Genomic DNA, 14,058 nt, shown 5'->3' on the forward strand with positions numbered 1-14,058 from the left:
TATGTTCATTTTCTGGGGAATGTTTTGTATCTGTTAGTGGGAATTATTTGACTAGGAGGAAATAGTTGAGGGTTAATGTTACCAAGTCATGACTGTCCTAACTTTTTTCTTCTCATTTTAGGCAGCTGGTCTGGCTACGATGATATCTACAATGAGACCTGATATTGATAACATGGATGAGTATGTCCGTAACACAACAGCTAGAGCTTTTGCTGTTGTAGCCTCTGCCCTGGGCATTCCTTCTTTATTGCCCTTCTTAAAAGCTGTATGCAAAAGCAAGAAGTCCTGGCAAGCGAGACACACTGGTATTAAGATTGTACAGCAGATAGCTATTCTTATGGGCTGTGCCATCTTGCCACATCTGAGAAGTTTAGTTGAAATCATTGAACATGGTAAGTTTTAATGTAACTTTGCTTCTTTTATAAGACCATCCTGAAATTTGGGCCACTAATTTGTAGAAGTAAATGGAAAGGCTTTAATTATATAAATACCATATATTTTCTGATGGAATCGTGGTTATCTGCCAGCAGGCTGTGATTCATACTGACTTTTACCATGTATTATACGTGAGCTAATGTGAATAGATGCTGCAGTTTGACTTTTTGACTAGAATGTTAGGTGTGTTGCTAGAATCCAAATGGCATTGTAGAAATTTAGATAATGTTGGTATTCAGTTAAAACCTGTGTTTGTTTTTTTTAGGTCTTGTGGATGAGCAGCAGAAAGTTCGGACCATTAGTGCTTTGGCTATTGCTGCCTTGGCAGAAGCAGCAACTCCTTATGGTATTGAATCTTTTGATTCTGTGTTAAAGCCTTTGTGGAAGGGTATCCGCCAACACAGAGGAAAGGTAGGTCCACAGATTAGGTTTTATTTATTTATTTGAATTTCTGTCTATTAAAATTAAGACAACTTTAACTAAAGTGTATATTTCTTATTTTAAAATAGGGTCTGGCTGCTTTCTTAAAGGCTATTGGGTATCTTATTCCTCTCATGGATGCAGAATACGCCAACTATTATACTAGAGAAGTGATGTTAATCCTTATTCGAGAATTTCAGTCTCCTGATGAAGAAATGAAGAAAATTGTGTTGAAGGTAATTGTTCATATTATTGTTATTCCTTCTTTATTCATCTAAAATAGAGTTGTTTCGTGGTTCAAAGAGAATTTTTAAAGCTTTAGAAAATAAAAGTGAAAAAGAAAAGTACTATTTTTTTTTTATAAGACTTATTTTTTATTTCTCTCCCCTACCTCCCCCTCCCCCCCCCGAGTTGTCTGTTTTCTGTGTCCATTCGCTGTGTGCTCTTTTGTGTCTGCTTGCATTCCTGTCAGCGGTACCGGGAATCTGTGTCTCTTCTTGTTGTGTCGTCTTGCTGCGTCAGCTCTCCGTGTGTGCAGCACCATTCCTGGGCAGGCTGCAGTTTTTTCGTGCTGGGCGGCTCTCCTTACGGGTGCACTACTTGTGCGTGGGGCTCCCTGACACCCCTGCATGGCATGGCAGTCCTTGTGTGCATCAGCACTGTGCGTGGGCCAGCTCACCAGGGGGGTCAGGAGGCCTTGGGTTTGAACCCTGGACCTCCCATGTGGTAGGCAGATGCTCTATCACTTGAGCCAAATCTGCCTCCCTATTATTATTATTATTTTTATTTTTAAAGATTTTATTTATTTCTTCCCCCGCCCATTTTCTGCGCTGTGTGTTCTTCTTGTATTCTACTTGTATTCTCATCAGGCGGCACTGGGGATCTGTGTCTTTTTTTGTTGCATCATCTTGCTGAGTCAGCTCTCCATGTATGTGGCACCACTCCTGGGCAGGCTGTGGTTTCTTGCGGGGCGGCTCTTCTTGGGCAGGGGCATCCCTGCACAGGCCTGCACTCCTTGCGCACAGCAGGATTGTGTGTCAGCCAGCTCACCACACAAGCCAGGAGGCCCTGGGTATCAAACCCTTGGACCTCCTATATGGTAGGCCGACGCTCTTATCTGTTGAGCCACATCCACTTCCCTCCCTATTATTATTGTTTCTCAATCTTCTAGGTGGTAAAGCAATGTTGTGGAACAGATGGTGTAGAAGCAAACTACATTAAAACAGAGATTCTTCCTCCTTTTTTTAAACATTTTTGGCAACACAGAATGGCTTTGGATAGAAGAAATTACCGACAGGTAAGCTTTTATTGTAAAAAAAAAATTTTTAACATACTTTTGACTAGGCAAGTTGAATGCAAGTCACATGTTATTTTTTGCTCTAACAGCTCAAGTGTGCTTGCCTATGTAAGGAGATGGATTTTAGTCAGCCATTAACTTTTATTTTGATTTTGCATTCTAGTTTTAAATTTCTAACTATAAACTGACAACTTTGGTAAAATTAAATGCCTTATCTTAACATGGATAAGATCTTACCTTAAGTCATTTTGACTTAGACTCATTTAAATTTTCTGGCCACTTTTCAAGTTTAATAAATAGGAGTTAATTATTCTCAGCATGCTTCTGTGCTGAATAGGAAGGTCTTTAGAATACTCAGTTTTCATGATGCCCTTCTGTTTCTTCAGAAAAGCAAAAAATTTAAATTTTTTTTCCCTCTTTTTAGTTAGTTGATACTACTGTAGAGTTGGCAAACAAAGTAGGTGCAGCAGAGATTATATCCAGAATTGTGGATGATCTGAAAGATGAAGCTGAACAGTACAGAAAGATGGTGATGGAGACAATTGAGAAAATTATGGGCAACTTGGGAGCAGCAGATATTGATCATAAACTTGAAGAACAGTTGATTGATGGTATTCTTTATGCTTTCCAAGAACAGACTACGGAGGTAATAATGATTATTATGGCAAGTTGCCACTGACTTTCGTATCTGTAGAAAAGTGTATTACTTGTTAAGCAAAGGTTATCTGTAAAAAATAACTGAATTTGAAACAATTTTTAAAATGTTCATGTTCTCACTCACTTGGTTATCAGGAAATATTCTTCTCCCTCATATTTTTAGATTGGATTTTTTTTAAGAAACGTATCTAGATGATTGGGGAAAGTTGATTAGCAGTATATTTCAACTGTATTCTACAAAGAGACTAAATTCTGGTTCCTACTGAATGTAGTTTTAAAATTTAACTTAACTTTTCTTTTTTAGGACTCAGTAATGTTGAACGGCTTTGGCACTGTGGTTAATGCTCTTGGCAAAAGAGTCAAACCGTACTTGCCTCAGATCTGTGGTACGGTTTTGTGGCGTTTAAATAACAAATCAGCCAAAGTTAGGCAACAGGCAGCAGACTTGATCTCTCGAACTGCTGTTGTTATGAAGACTTGTCAAGAGGTAACCTTTTTTGCCAGATTCTTATTTCTTCACCAATAATGTAATATAAATAATAGCATTTTAACATTGTTTCTTTATTGTAGGAAAAATTGATGGGGCACTTGGGTGTTGTTTTGTATGAATATTTGGGCGAAGAGTATCCTGAGGTACTGGGCAGCATTCTTGGAGCTCTGAAGGCCATTGTAAATGTAATAGGTATGGAATTTGATGGTCATGTAAGAATTTTGTTTAGTTTTGTTTTCTTAAGTTTCTTTGTTTTTTAAAAAGTAAAATGGAGAATCATTTAGGAGTTGGGTAATGATTTCTTATAACTTTTTTTTTGTTTAGCATTTAAAGTTTGTAGTGGGGATGTCACAAAAGTCATCTCTCACAAAAACCCTTATACATTTTTCTTCAAAAAGAAAAAGAGCAAGTTTAGGACCTATAAGAGAGGTGGGAGTAGTTGTAACTCAAAAACTTTGGAGTTATGGAATGGAGGGCCCTGCTCAAAATAGTGTCTCAGCAAATATATTCTTCCATTTTCTGGGGGGAGAAAAGATTTTAATATAATTTTGTAATAAAATATATGTTTATTCAGCCACAACTTAGTTAATTTTTATGGCAGGTTTTTTATTTGCTGTCTAGGAACATAACCAGGGAGAAAAGTTAATTGATCAAGTTACTATCTCATTTTATGTATACCCAATTCTTTAAAACCATCCATTCCATTTTCTAACCCAAAGTAAAAGCACAAATATGTAACAGAGATGTTCTTGGTGATGGGGAGCAAACCGTTATTCTTTTAGGGTGATGGAGCAAACAAATGGTTTTTTGTATGTTTAATCCTGCATTGAAACTGAAGATAACCATTGCTCAGAGTAACTCTTCAGGGTTTAGAGGGACTGAAATAACCTAGTAGGTCAGAATAGTTCTCTGTGATATCCACTGTTTTCTATTTTTTTCATTTTAGTAAGGGTTTTTTTGTGAAATATAGATCTTTTCATTTACATATAACCCCCAATTTCTGTCCAGCCCTATATATTTGAAGGTAGCTTCATGCCAAAAATCAGTTACCACCTGTTGGGCGCTGGTTTGTAAGGATTGTCAGAGAAACATGGGAAAAGCAATGGAGAGAGAATGAGAGCAAGCAGTTCTAGTTAGAACAAGAGCCCCTACCAGCTGCCTCCTTTTTTCTCTCTTCATAGGTGTAAATACCATCCAAGTATGCCCTGCATTGCAGGGAGACTGGAGATCTGTTTGTTTTGCAGTTAAAGGGTAAGGGGGCCCTTTCTGGAAAGTTTTGCTTTAATTTATATGTCTACCTCTGGCTTACATTGTTGTGTATGGCCGGAACATAAGCTGTCCCCATATTCAAATGTCAGTTACAAATACATTTCAAAACCAGATAAAACTTTTGTTAAGTATCCATCATTTAAAAAATCACTTCATTAATTTCTTTCATTTCTGTACATTATCTGAAGTTACTAAAAAGTTAAAAACGCTTCTGAGTCTGGTCAAAATCTGGGGCTCTCTTTCCATAGGCAGCTTTTAAGTTTATATTTATGCCTAGTCATGTATATTACATTGCTAACTAAAAAGAAAAAATGAGCAAAGGTTGCAGTTCAAATATTGTTTGTTGACCTCTATTAAATAGGTATGCATAAGATGACCCCACCAATTAAAGATCTGTTGCCTAGACTCACCCCCATCTTAAAGAACAGACATGAAAAAGTACAAGAGAATTGTATTGATCTTGTTGGACGTATTGCTGACAGGTAAACAGATTACTTAATGCTTCTATAAACAGTTTCTGTTTTCATTTTTAGCTTCTTTTTACTTAGCTTAGTGTGACTATTGTAAATATATATGCTCAGGCCTTCCAGTATTAATATTTTCAGTGAAATTTTGAAATTTCTGTTTGGATGGTAATGGGAGGTGGCAGTATGATTTGTGTGTGTGTGTTTTTGTGTGTAATAGCAAGGACCCAGCATTGAACCCAGGACCTCATACGTGGGAAGCTGGCACTCAGCCAAACCACACAGGCTTCCCTGAGTTGGTTTTTTTCATTTGTTTTGCTTGCTGTTTTTTTTTTTGTTTTTTTCCTTAGGAGGCACCAGGGAACCTAACCTGAGACCTCTCATGTGGGAAGCAGGCTCTCAATGGCTTGAGCCAAATCTGCTTCCTGGCATTATGGTTTTAAGACTGTATAAGCCTTTCTGAAAAGCAGTAATAATCTTATTTAATATTTAGAATGAGTTAATGTTTTTAGAACAGAATTTGCAAATTTATGCTTTAAAACTTTTTAATGTCACAAAAATTTTATTTTTTTAATTAGGGGAGCTGAATATGTCTCTGCAAGAGAATGGATGAGGATTTGCTTTGAGCTTTTAGAGCTCTTAAAAGCTCACAAAAAAGCTATTCGTAGAGCCACAGTCAACACTTTTGGTTATATTGCAAAGGCCATTGGGTGAGTATCATTTCTGTATTTTTTTTTTCATTCTATAATAAACCCTTTGTAGTATTGAGAAAAAACTTATTTATCTCGAGATCTTTTTGAGGTATGGTATGAATAATGCAGTTGAGAAAGCACTTCATTTAACCACTAACCTTCCAATTTTTAAAATGTCTTCTTACATTTTAAATTGAATTAAAATAGAGACTTTAAAGTTTCCTTTAATAACACTTGAAGTGTTTTGAAGGAGGCAAATTGTACCATGCCCAGAATAATTTCAAATTTTTGTTCATTCTTTTTAAGTTACTGTTTAAAATATTAAGACCAGTTGTAAATATCATAATCACAGTTCAAGTCTCATATTAATGCTTTATGTGTTTTTAAAATGTTTCTCTAGGGGTATTCTAAGATTAATTCAGACTCAGTTTATTTATAGCTGCTTTATTAGATTATCTTTGGTTATTTGTTTCCACCCAGTCAGAATCAAACTGGGAGAAACTCTTATTATAAGAAATAAGGTATTATGTGTGGCTTAGTAACTAAGAAAGTGTTTTCAAGAAGTGTAGCCTACAAAAGTCATATTAATTAGGTAGTTTTCCTCCCTCTTGCCTCCCTACCCCTTCCTCTCTTTTTGGTAGGCAGTTACATTTATTTCAGTGGTGATGTAATGAATTTTTTACACTTTTTAGCCCCAGAGTCTTTCTAAGTTTGTGGCAAAATAAATGGCTTTTAAAAGGGGAGAATGTGCATACAGTAAAGGTGTGTAGAAGGGAAGATAAGAAAAGGAAAACAGATTTTGTATGTTAGGGCATGGGAGACCGCAGTGGTATCTCCAACCCTCAGAGGTTGCCTAGGTTTGGTGCCCATGTTTTGATTGTTCAGAGAATTATTCAATTTAAATAATTAAATTTCTTTACATTTTTGGAAAAGTGACTAAAGATAGAAAGTTAGGTTTAAAAATGAATCCATTTGGATTAACTTTTTTCTTTAAAACAGTTTAAATAAATTCTTAAGTAGAAACAATGCCAGTGACTTAAAAGTATTGCAATTTATCATAAAATTATTTAGTTCCCAGTAATTACTCAGATAAAGTTATTTGTGCATAATCAGAAGTTACTGTGAAGTGGATTTGGCTCAACTGATAGAGTATCCACCTACCATATAGGCGGTCCAAATGTTCAGACCCAGGGCCTCCTGGCCCATGTGCAGTACTGATATGTGCAAGGAGTGCTGTGCCATACAAGGGTGTCCCCCGTGTGGGGGAGCCCCACGCGCAAGGAGTGCATCCCACTTGAAAAAAGTGCAGTTTGCCCAGGAGTGGCACAGCACACAAGGAGAGCCGACGCGGCAAGATGACGCAACAAAGAGACACAGATTCCAGGTGCCGCTGACAAGAATGCAAGCAGACACAGAAGAACACACAGCGAATGGACACAGCACAGACAGTGGGGGGAGGGGGGGGAGAGAAATAAATAAATGTATATTTTTAAAGTTACTAAAAAGTTAAAAACACTTCTGAGTCTGTTCAGAATCTGGGGCTTTCTTTTCATAGGCAGCTGTTAAGCTTATATTTATGCCTAGTCATGTATATTACATTGCTGTAAAAAATTTTCAACTTGTACTCTAACACTTTGCTAACACATTTGTATTTTTCAGCCCTCATGATGTATTGGCTACACTTTTAAACAACCTCAAAGTTCAGGAAAGGCAGAACAGAGTTTGTACCACTGTAGCAATAGCTATTGTTGCTGAAACATGTTCACCTTTCACAGTACTCCCTGCCTTAATGAATGAATACAGAGTTCCTGAACTGAATGTTCAAAATGGAGTGTTAAAATCACTTTCCTTCTTGTTTGAATATATTGGTGAAATGGGAAAAGATTACATTTATGCTGTAACACCATTACTTGAAGATGCTTTAATGGATAGGTAAGTGACTTGAACTAAATGCAAGAAAATAATTACAATTCTTCCTTTGTTTTAGAACTTATGAGAATTATTAGAAGACCCGTCTGTTGTGATACATTTAAGAAAGGAGATTCTAGCCTGAGTTTTTATTAATCTATAAATATGACTATTACCATTATCAAGTTGTTTGTGTTTCCCGAAGTTTTCTCTTCCAAGTTTGATCCCTTTATACTTGTAAGACTAAATGCATTTTTAAAGCAACAATTGATTAACTTTTGTTTTAAAACTTAATCAGAGTCAATTAGAGGAAGTGATGAGGGTAAGTTAAGTGACTTGGTCTTTTTTTTTTTTAGCTTTTTACTGCAGGTACAATAAAGATTTCTGTTAAGCTTTTTGAATTACTGAACAGAGCAGCACTATTTCATTGCAGGCCCTGCATTCCTCATAGGTGACCACATATATAATACTGCTTGAGTTATTTGACAGGTTTCTGATAGTTTCAGCCATATGGACTGACATATGGCCTTGAACATAAAAGTTGCTGAAGAAAGTGTAAGGAAAAGTACTGGACCAAGAAGTAAGGGAAAGGACTGTTTCACTGACCCTTTATATTTTAGGAGAGAAAGCTGCTCAATTTAGAGAGCCTCTTTCAGCTACTTCTGTGGACAGATTAAAATTAAAATTTATTAATAACCTTGAATAGGGTTCAGTAAGTAATCAGAAGGTATATGTGTAGGATGATGGGGACAGAATAAAAATTGTGCTCTGTAAAAGCCTAGCCACTTGGGGCTGAGTAAGATGATTGGGATAAATCAGCCTTGCTCCATATTCCCTAGTGAGCTCTGCCTGAATGCTGTCATTGATGTATGTGACTTGCAGTTAAAAATTATGTTCTGTGCACTAATAAGTTGAGGTATTAATTCATAAAAAAAATAACTACATGAGGGAAGCGGCTGTGGCTCAATCACTGGGCTCCCATCTACCATATGGAAGGCCCTGGGCTGGCATCCTGGGGCCTCCTTGTGAAGGCAGGCTCGCGGGCATGCTACAGAGCACCACCCAGCCCACAGGCGCCACTGAGAGCTGACTCAGCAAAGTGACACAACAAAAAAGGGAGACAAGCAAAAACACAGAAAAGCACGCAGCAAAAGGACACAGCAGACAGCAAGCAAGCCGCAAAGGGGGGGGGGACATACAATAAATAAATACACAGAAGAATGCACAGTGGATGGACACAGAGAGTAGACAGCATGCAAAAAGCCACAACGGGGAGGGGATGAAAAAATAACTACATGAAAAGGTAATACTTTAGTTGGAACATTTATTAATGAGGTGAAACATTGTTACACTATGATGCTGTATAGATTAGATTTTTTTTAAAAAATGAGAACTGATTGCTAATAAATTGCAGTATTTTTTTCTTAACACCTTTGAGGTGGAGAGTGTGAACTCATTTTTATGCCCATCATCATACACCTTGCCAGTATGTTATTTGATGCTCGTACTCAGTTTTGGAATAAATCCAGTTGGTTTGTCATAAATACAAGTTCAGTTAACATAGATGATCATTTCTATGGATTTGAAAAAAAGTATTGCTCCCTTTTTCCCTCTCCCCAAATTTTGCTTTTCTTGAATAAAACTTAAAATTTATAAGGAAAGGGATTTAATTTTTTAATCAAATATTTTATTGGTACATATGAATAAAGCATACAGTTCATCCAAAGTGAACAATCAGTGGTATTTGGTATAATTACATAGTCATGCATTCATCACTCCAATCATTATTAAGAGCATGTTCATTTTTTTTAATAATAAAAACAAAATTCACCTCTCAGTCTCTCTCTGCTTCCCTGGCTGTACATAGCTGCTATTTCTGGCTATTCTTGCACATTTATTTAATTTTTAAGCAGCTTTATTGAGATATATTGACTTTTTTTTTTTTTGAGGTACCAGGGTTTAGGGATTGAACCCAGGACCCTGTATGTGGGAAGCCATTGTTCAACTGCTGAACCACATCGGCTCTCCTGAGTTGGTTTTTTCTTTTGTTTACTGGTTGGTTGGTTTTGTTTTCTTAGGAGGCACTGGAATGGAACCCAGAACCTCCCATATGGGAATCAGGCACTCAGTTGCTTGAGCTACATCTGCTCCCTCACATTTAATTTTAATTTAGTTATCTGTTATATACGTATCAAAGATTTCAAATTTATAGAGTTAAAGTGAAATATTTCTTGTATTCATATGTGTAAGAGTCACAAATTCCCTCTTTAGTAGCATATTTTTTTAAGATTTTCTATTCATTCATTCATTCATTCATTCATTCATTCATTCATTCATTCATTCATTCATTCATTCACCTTCCCCTCCAACCACCCCGGTTGTCTGTTCTCTGTGTCTATTTGTGCATCTTCTTTCTCCACTTCTGTTGTTGTCAGTGGCACGGGAATCTGTGTTTCTTTTTGTTGGGTCATCTTCTTGTGTCAGGTCTCCGTGTGTGCGGCGCCATTCCTGGGCAGGCTGCACTTTCTTTCACGCTGGGCGGCTCTTCTTACGGGGCGCACTCCTTGCGCGCATTAGCACTGCGCATGGGCCAGCTCCACACGGGTCAAGGAGGCCCGGGATTTGAACCCTGGACCTCCCGACCTCCCATGTGGTAGACAGACCTAACCTAACCACTGGGCCAAGTCCGCCACCTTTAGTAGCATATTAAAATGTTCAATGCACTGGGCTCTTTGCTCATATTGCTTTTAAAGGTTAATAAGAAAATAAGGCTTATTGTTCAGCCATAGTGAGGATTGAATCATTAAGTTCTCAAGTTGAATGTGTTTCTCATTTTCAGCGACGTATCAGTTACATGGAGTGATATGTTATAATAACTGCGTCTCTTTCATGTACTGAAAGACTTTAATTTTTAATGTGCTGGTGAATATTTCCTTTTGCTTTAATAAAGAAGAATTTTCCCCCCATTACAGAGACCTTGTACACAGACAGACTGCTAGTGCAGTGGTGCAGCACATGTCGCTTGGTGTTTATGGATTTGGTTGTGAAGATTCGCTGAATCACTTGCTGAACTATGTATGGCCCAATGTGTTTGAGACTTCTCCCCATGTGATTCAGGCAGTTATGGGAGCCCTAGAGGGCCTGAGAGTTGCTATTGGACCATGTAGAATGTTGCAGTATTGTTTACAGGTAGGTTAATGATTTTAAAACTGTAATCAATGAGAAAAGTAATTTAGTATAATGTGTTGAATTAAGTCACTATTCCAATTACCAGTAGACTGTATTGTGATAAATGGGAAAACAATTGGGGAAGAGGGGGCTAGATTTTGTTTGTTCCCACTGTAGTTTTGTGCAGTTGTCAGGGTTTTTTTCTCTTAAAAGGAAATATTTTTCATCATATCTTTACAGTTTGTCTCTTAATTGTGTTATGGTTATATATGTTTTCTAAAATTGAAATAATGTAATCTTCTAATCATTCTAGGGTCTGTTTCACCCAGCCAGGAAAGTCAGAGATGTGTATTGGAAAATTTACAACTCCATCTACATTGGTTCACAGGATGCTCTCATAGCACATTACCCGAGAATCTACAATGATGATAAGAACACCTATATTCGTTATGAACTTGACTATATCTTATAATTTTGTTTTGTGTTTAATGCACAGCTGTTTCACACCTTAAACTTACTTCGATTTGGTGATGTCAACTTTTAAACATTGCAGATCAGTATAGAACTGGTCATAGAGAAGAGCTAGAAATCCAGTAGCATGATTTTTAATAACCTGTCTTTGTTTTTGATGTTAAACAGTAAATGCCAGTAGTGACCAGGAATACAGTGATGACACACACACTATACTGGAGGGATTTCATTTTTAATTCATCTTTATGAAGATTTAGAATTCATTCCTTGTGTTTAAAGGGAATGTTTAATTGAGAAATAAACCTTTGTGTACAAAATGCTAATTTGTGTGTGTTTTTTGAACATGACTTGTAAAATGAGGAACTTTGATAAAGTTTTGGTTTATGTAGAATAAGTGGCTTAATTTCATTTTCTGTTACTTAGTTTATAGAAAGTAATTAACAGAATGCAAACTATATAAAGTGATGACATCTTTGTCAAAAGTAATAGAATCCTATTGTTCTGTTAGTAATGAGAGAAGATTAGCCCTGGGGCTATTCACCTCAAACTAGCACAACTGTTCTATCATCATAGAAAAATAGCATTTTTGCTGAACTGTCTTGAAATATTATTTTGCACTTATAGCGCCTTTCATCCTTGATTTCTCAAAATGCTTTACAAAAATGTTTGGTTAAAGGAATTGATTCAAGTCATGTCCAACTCTGACAAGGGTATGTTTAGAAATTGGAAAGGTGCTTCATAACTGGTTTCTGGAGTGAGGCTATGTAAGTCATGCTGGTAGAATATAGTAGAATAAGACAATCTTTGGGCTTTTTGCCATGTCATAAGCCAATATTCAACAAGGCATTTAACAAATACCTGTTGAGCACATCCTGTATGCCAGCCACTGTGCTTAGGTGTGTGGAATACAAAGGTGCCTGTGACCTGCTACTCCTTGTCCTCGATAGACGCAGTATAATATAAAAGGGGTAGTAGACTGATGTTACACAACAGCAGCAGCTAATATGTCTAGGTTTGATTCATTTTGCATTTAGTAATTAGATAAATTGATCGGTAAGTGTTGAGCTTAAACTGAAATGCCATTTAATTCTAGAGGAAGCAAACTTTAGAGCAGTGCTTAGTATTTTTTGGCATATATTTAAAGTGTGTTTTCAGCTTTTCCCAAATTTTATTTTATGGCCAAATATTTCTTCATTTTAGTACTGTTATTATCCATTGGTATTTTGTTTTGTCATCCTATGTTAGTACTTCTTTGAACTCTAATGGAAAATGAGATTCTGCTGCAGCGGTAGCATATGATGAGTCCCACTTATAAGTAAATACCTTATACTGGAACTAGGAAGTTTGTGCCTCATACTGTTAACACTTGAGGCTCTGTTTTGGTAGCTTAGATGATAAACTAATTGGCAGACTTTTAGAAAATTGACTTTGAGCAATAGTTGACTGTCCACTCAGAATTTATTAACTCCTTATTGTTCCTTGTCAATGTTCAGAACAATTAAATTCCAAAACCATCTCTCTCAGTTTTCATAATAGTAGACTCCATGTAACTTTACATCTTGGCTGTTCTCTATAGTTGAGGTCAAGTGACATTCATTATTAATTACTGATCATGAGAATTGAACACAATTTCAAAGCCAAAATTTGGAAAAATTTAGTGTATTTTCAGTTCCAGTACTTAAATAGCTTTAGTTTGGCCCCTTGCTATTTATGGAAAACAGCTTCTTTATAGTGGCAGAGTGAAGCAAAGGAGACTTCTATTACACCTTTAGCGACTTTTTACTGATGCAGATAATTTGCCAGAGAGGTGAGGAAAATACTGAATGCAATGACTTTGAAATTTGGGACCAAATAGGGACTAAGATGTTTGTGAATTGTTTTTATATGCTTATTGAATAAGGAAAGCATTTTGTGATATACTTAACCGTGAAAGACGCTATGTGAAGTTTTAACTATCTTCTTTCAAAGACCTATTCTTTTGCACTTTCTTTTGTTGTTTCTTAAAACCACACTTAATCAGGAAGAGTAATGTTCTTAAGGGGACAGAGGGTGGGTTTTTCTGTTGGCTTTTGTTGGTTTTTCTGTGGGCTATTGCCCTCTAATGGAATGATCTCTTTGGCTGTTTGATTTTTTTTTTTCATATTGTATTTTTTAAATTTGTTGTATGGTGCCCTGTGAGCATCAAGTACCACCAGATGAATAAAACTTATTATATCTAAAGTCTTAGCCCAATTTTTAATCTTAGTCGACTCTATTGTTATCAAACTACACTGTTGTGGTTGTGCCATTATAACAATACTGAGGTCTTGGGTTGTATTGTAAACAAAGGAATTTTTCTTCATTAAAAAAAAGCTGTAAAATGACAAGTTGCAGCTATATAGGTTTAGTTGTTTGGCTCTTTGGTTTCCAGTGCCTTTTAAATCCCATAAGGTTAAAAGAAGCAGAAACCACAGTTCTCCCTAGGTTTCTCATTGTCTCAAAAATTTTGGCATTTTGGGCCAGATAATTCTTTATTGGGGTAGGGTGGGGGCACTGGCTTGTACATTGTAGGAATTTGAGCAGCATCCCTGGTCCTATACCCATTAGATGCCAGTTAGCACTCCCTACCATTCCCCCCCCCCCCCCCCCCGCCTTGTGACAAAAACAACCACAAAACCTCCATTTTTCCATGGCTTAGTATCTCTTGGAGGGCAAAAACACCCTTGGTTGAGAACCATTGTCAGACCATTGCCTGACAGGACTCATGTTTCTGGTAAAATTAAAGCATTTAATTTCAAGCAAAAAGTA

General features: G+C 36.7%; 1 protein-coding gene across 2 annotated transcripts in view; it reads left to right on the top strand.

Moving 5' to 3' along the window:
- SF3B1 (splicing factor 3b subunit 1) overlaps positions 1-13,491 on the top strand; it is a 41,766-nt gene extending 28,275 nt beyond the window's left edge. For both annotated transcript variants that reach the window (XM_004468479.3, XM_004468480.5), the window contains 12 exons: positions 122-392; positions 701-846; positions 945-1,091; positions 2,027-2,152; positions 2,577-2,798; positions 3,114-3,296; positions 3,380-3,491; positions 4,930-5,050; positions 5,611-5,742; positions 7,384-7,656; positions 10,605-10,821; positions 11,114-13,491. In XM_004468479.3, the coding sequence (XP_004468536.1) occupies positions 122-392; positions 701-846; positions 945-1,091; positions 2,027-2,152; positions 2,577-2,798; positions 3,114-3,296; positions 3,380-3,491; positions 4,930-5,050; positions 5,611-5,742; positions 7,384-7,656; positions 10,605-10,821; positions 11,114-11,272 (2,109 nt within the window). In that variant the 3' untranslated portion in view covers positions 11,273-13,491. The remainder of the gene's footprint in view (positions 1-121; positions 393-700; positions 847-944; positions 1,092-2,026; positions 2,153-2,576; positions 2,799-3,113; positions 3,297-3,379; positions 3,492-4,929; positions 5,051-5,610; positions 5,743-7,383; positions 7,657-10,604; positions 10,822-11,113) is intronic.
- The last annotated feature ends 567 nt before the right edge of the window (positions 13,492-14,058 follow it).

This window comes from Dasypus novemcinctus, chromosome 7 (genome assembly GCF_030445035.2).
Source record: "Dasypus novemcinctus isolate mDasNov1 chromosome 7, mDasNov1.1.hap2, whole genome shotgun sequence".
NCBI classification, from domain to species: domain Eukaryota; kingdom Metazoa; phylum Chordata; class Mammalia; order Cingulata; family Dasypodidae; genus Dasypus; species Dasypus novemcinctus.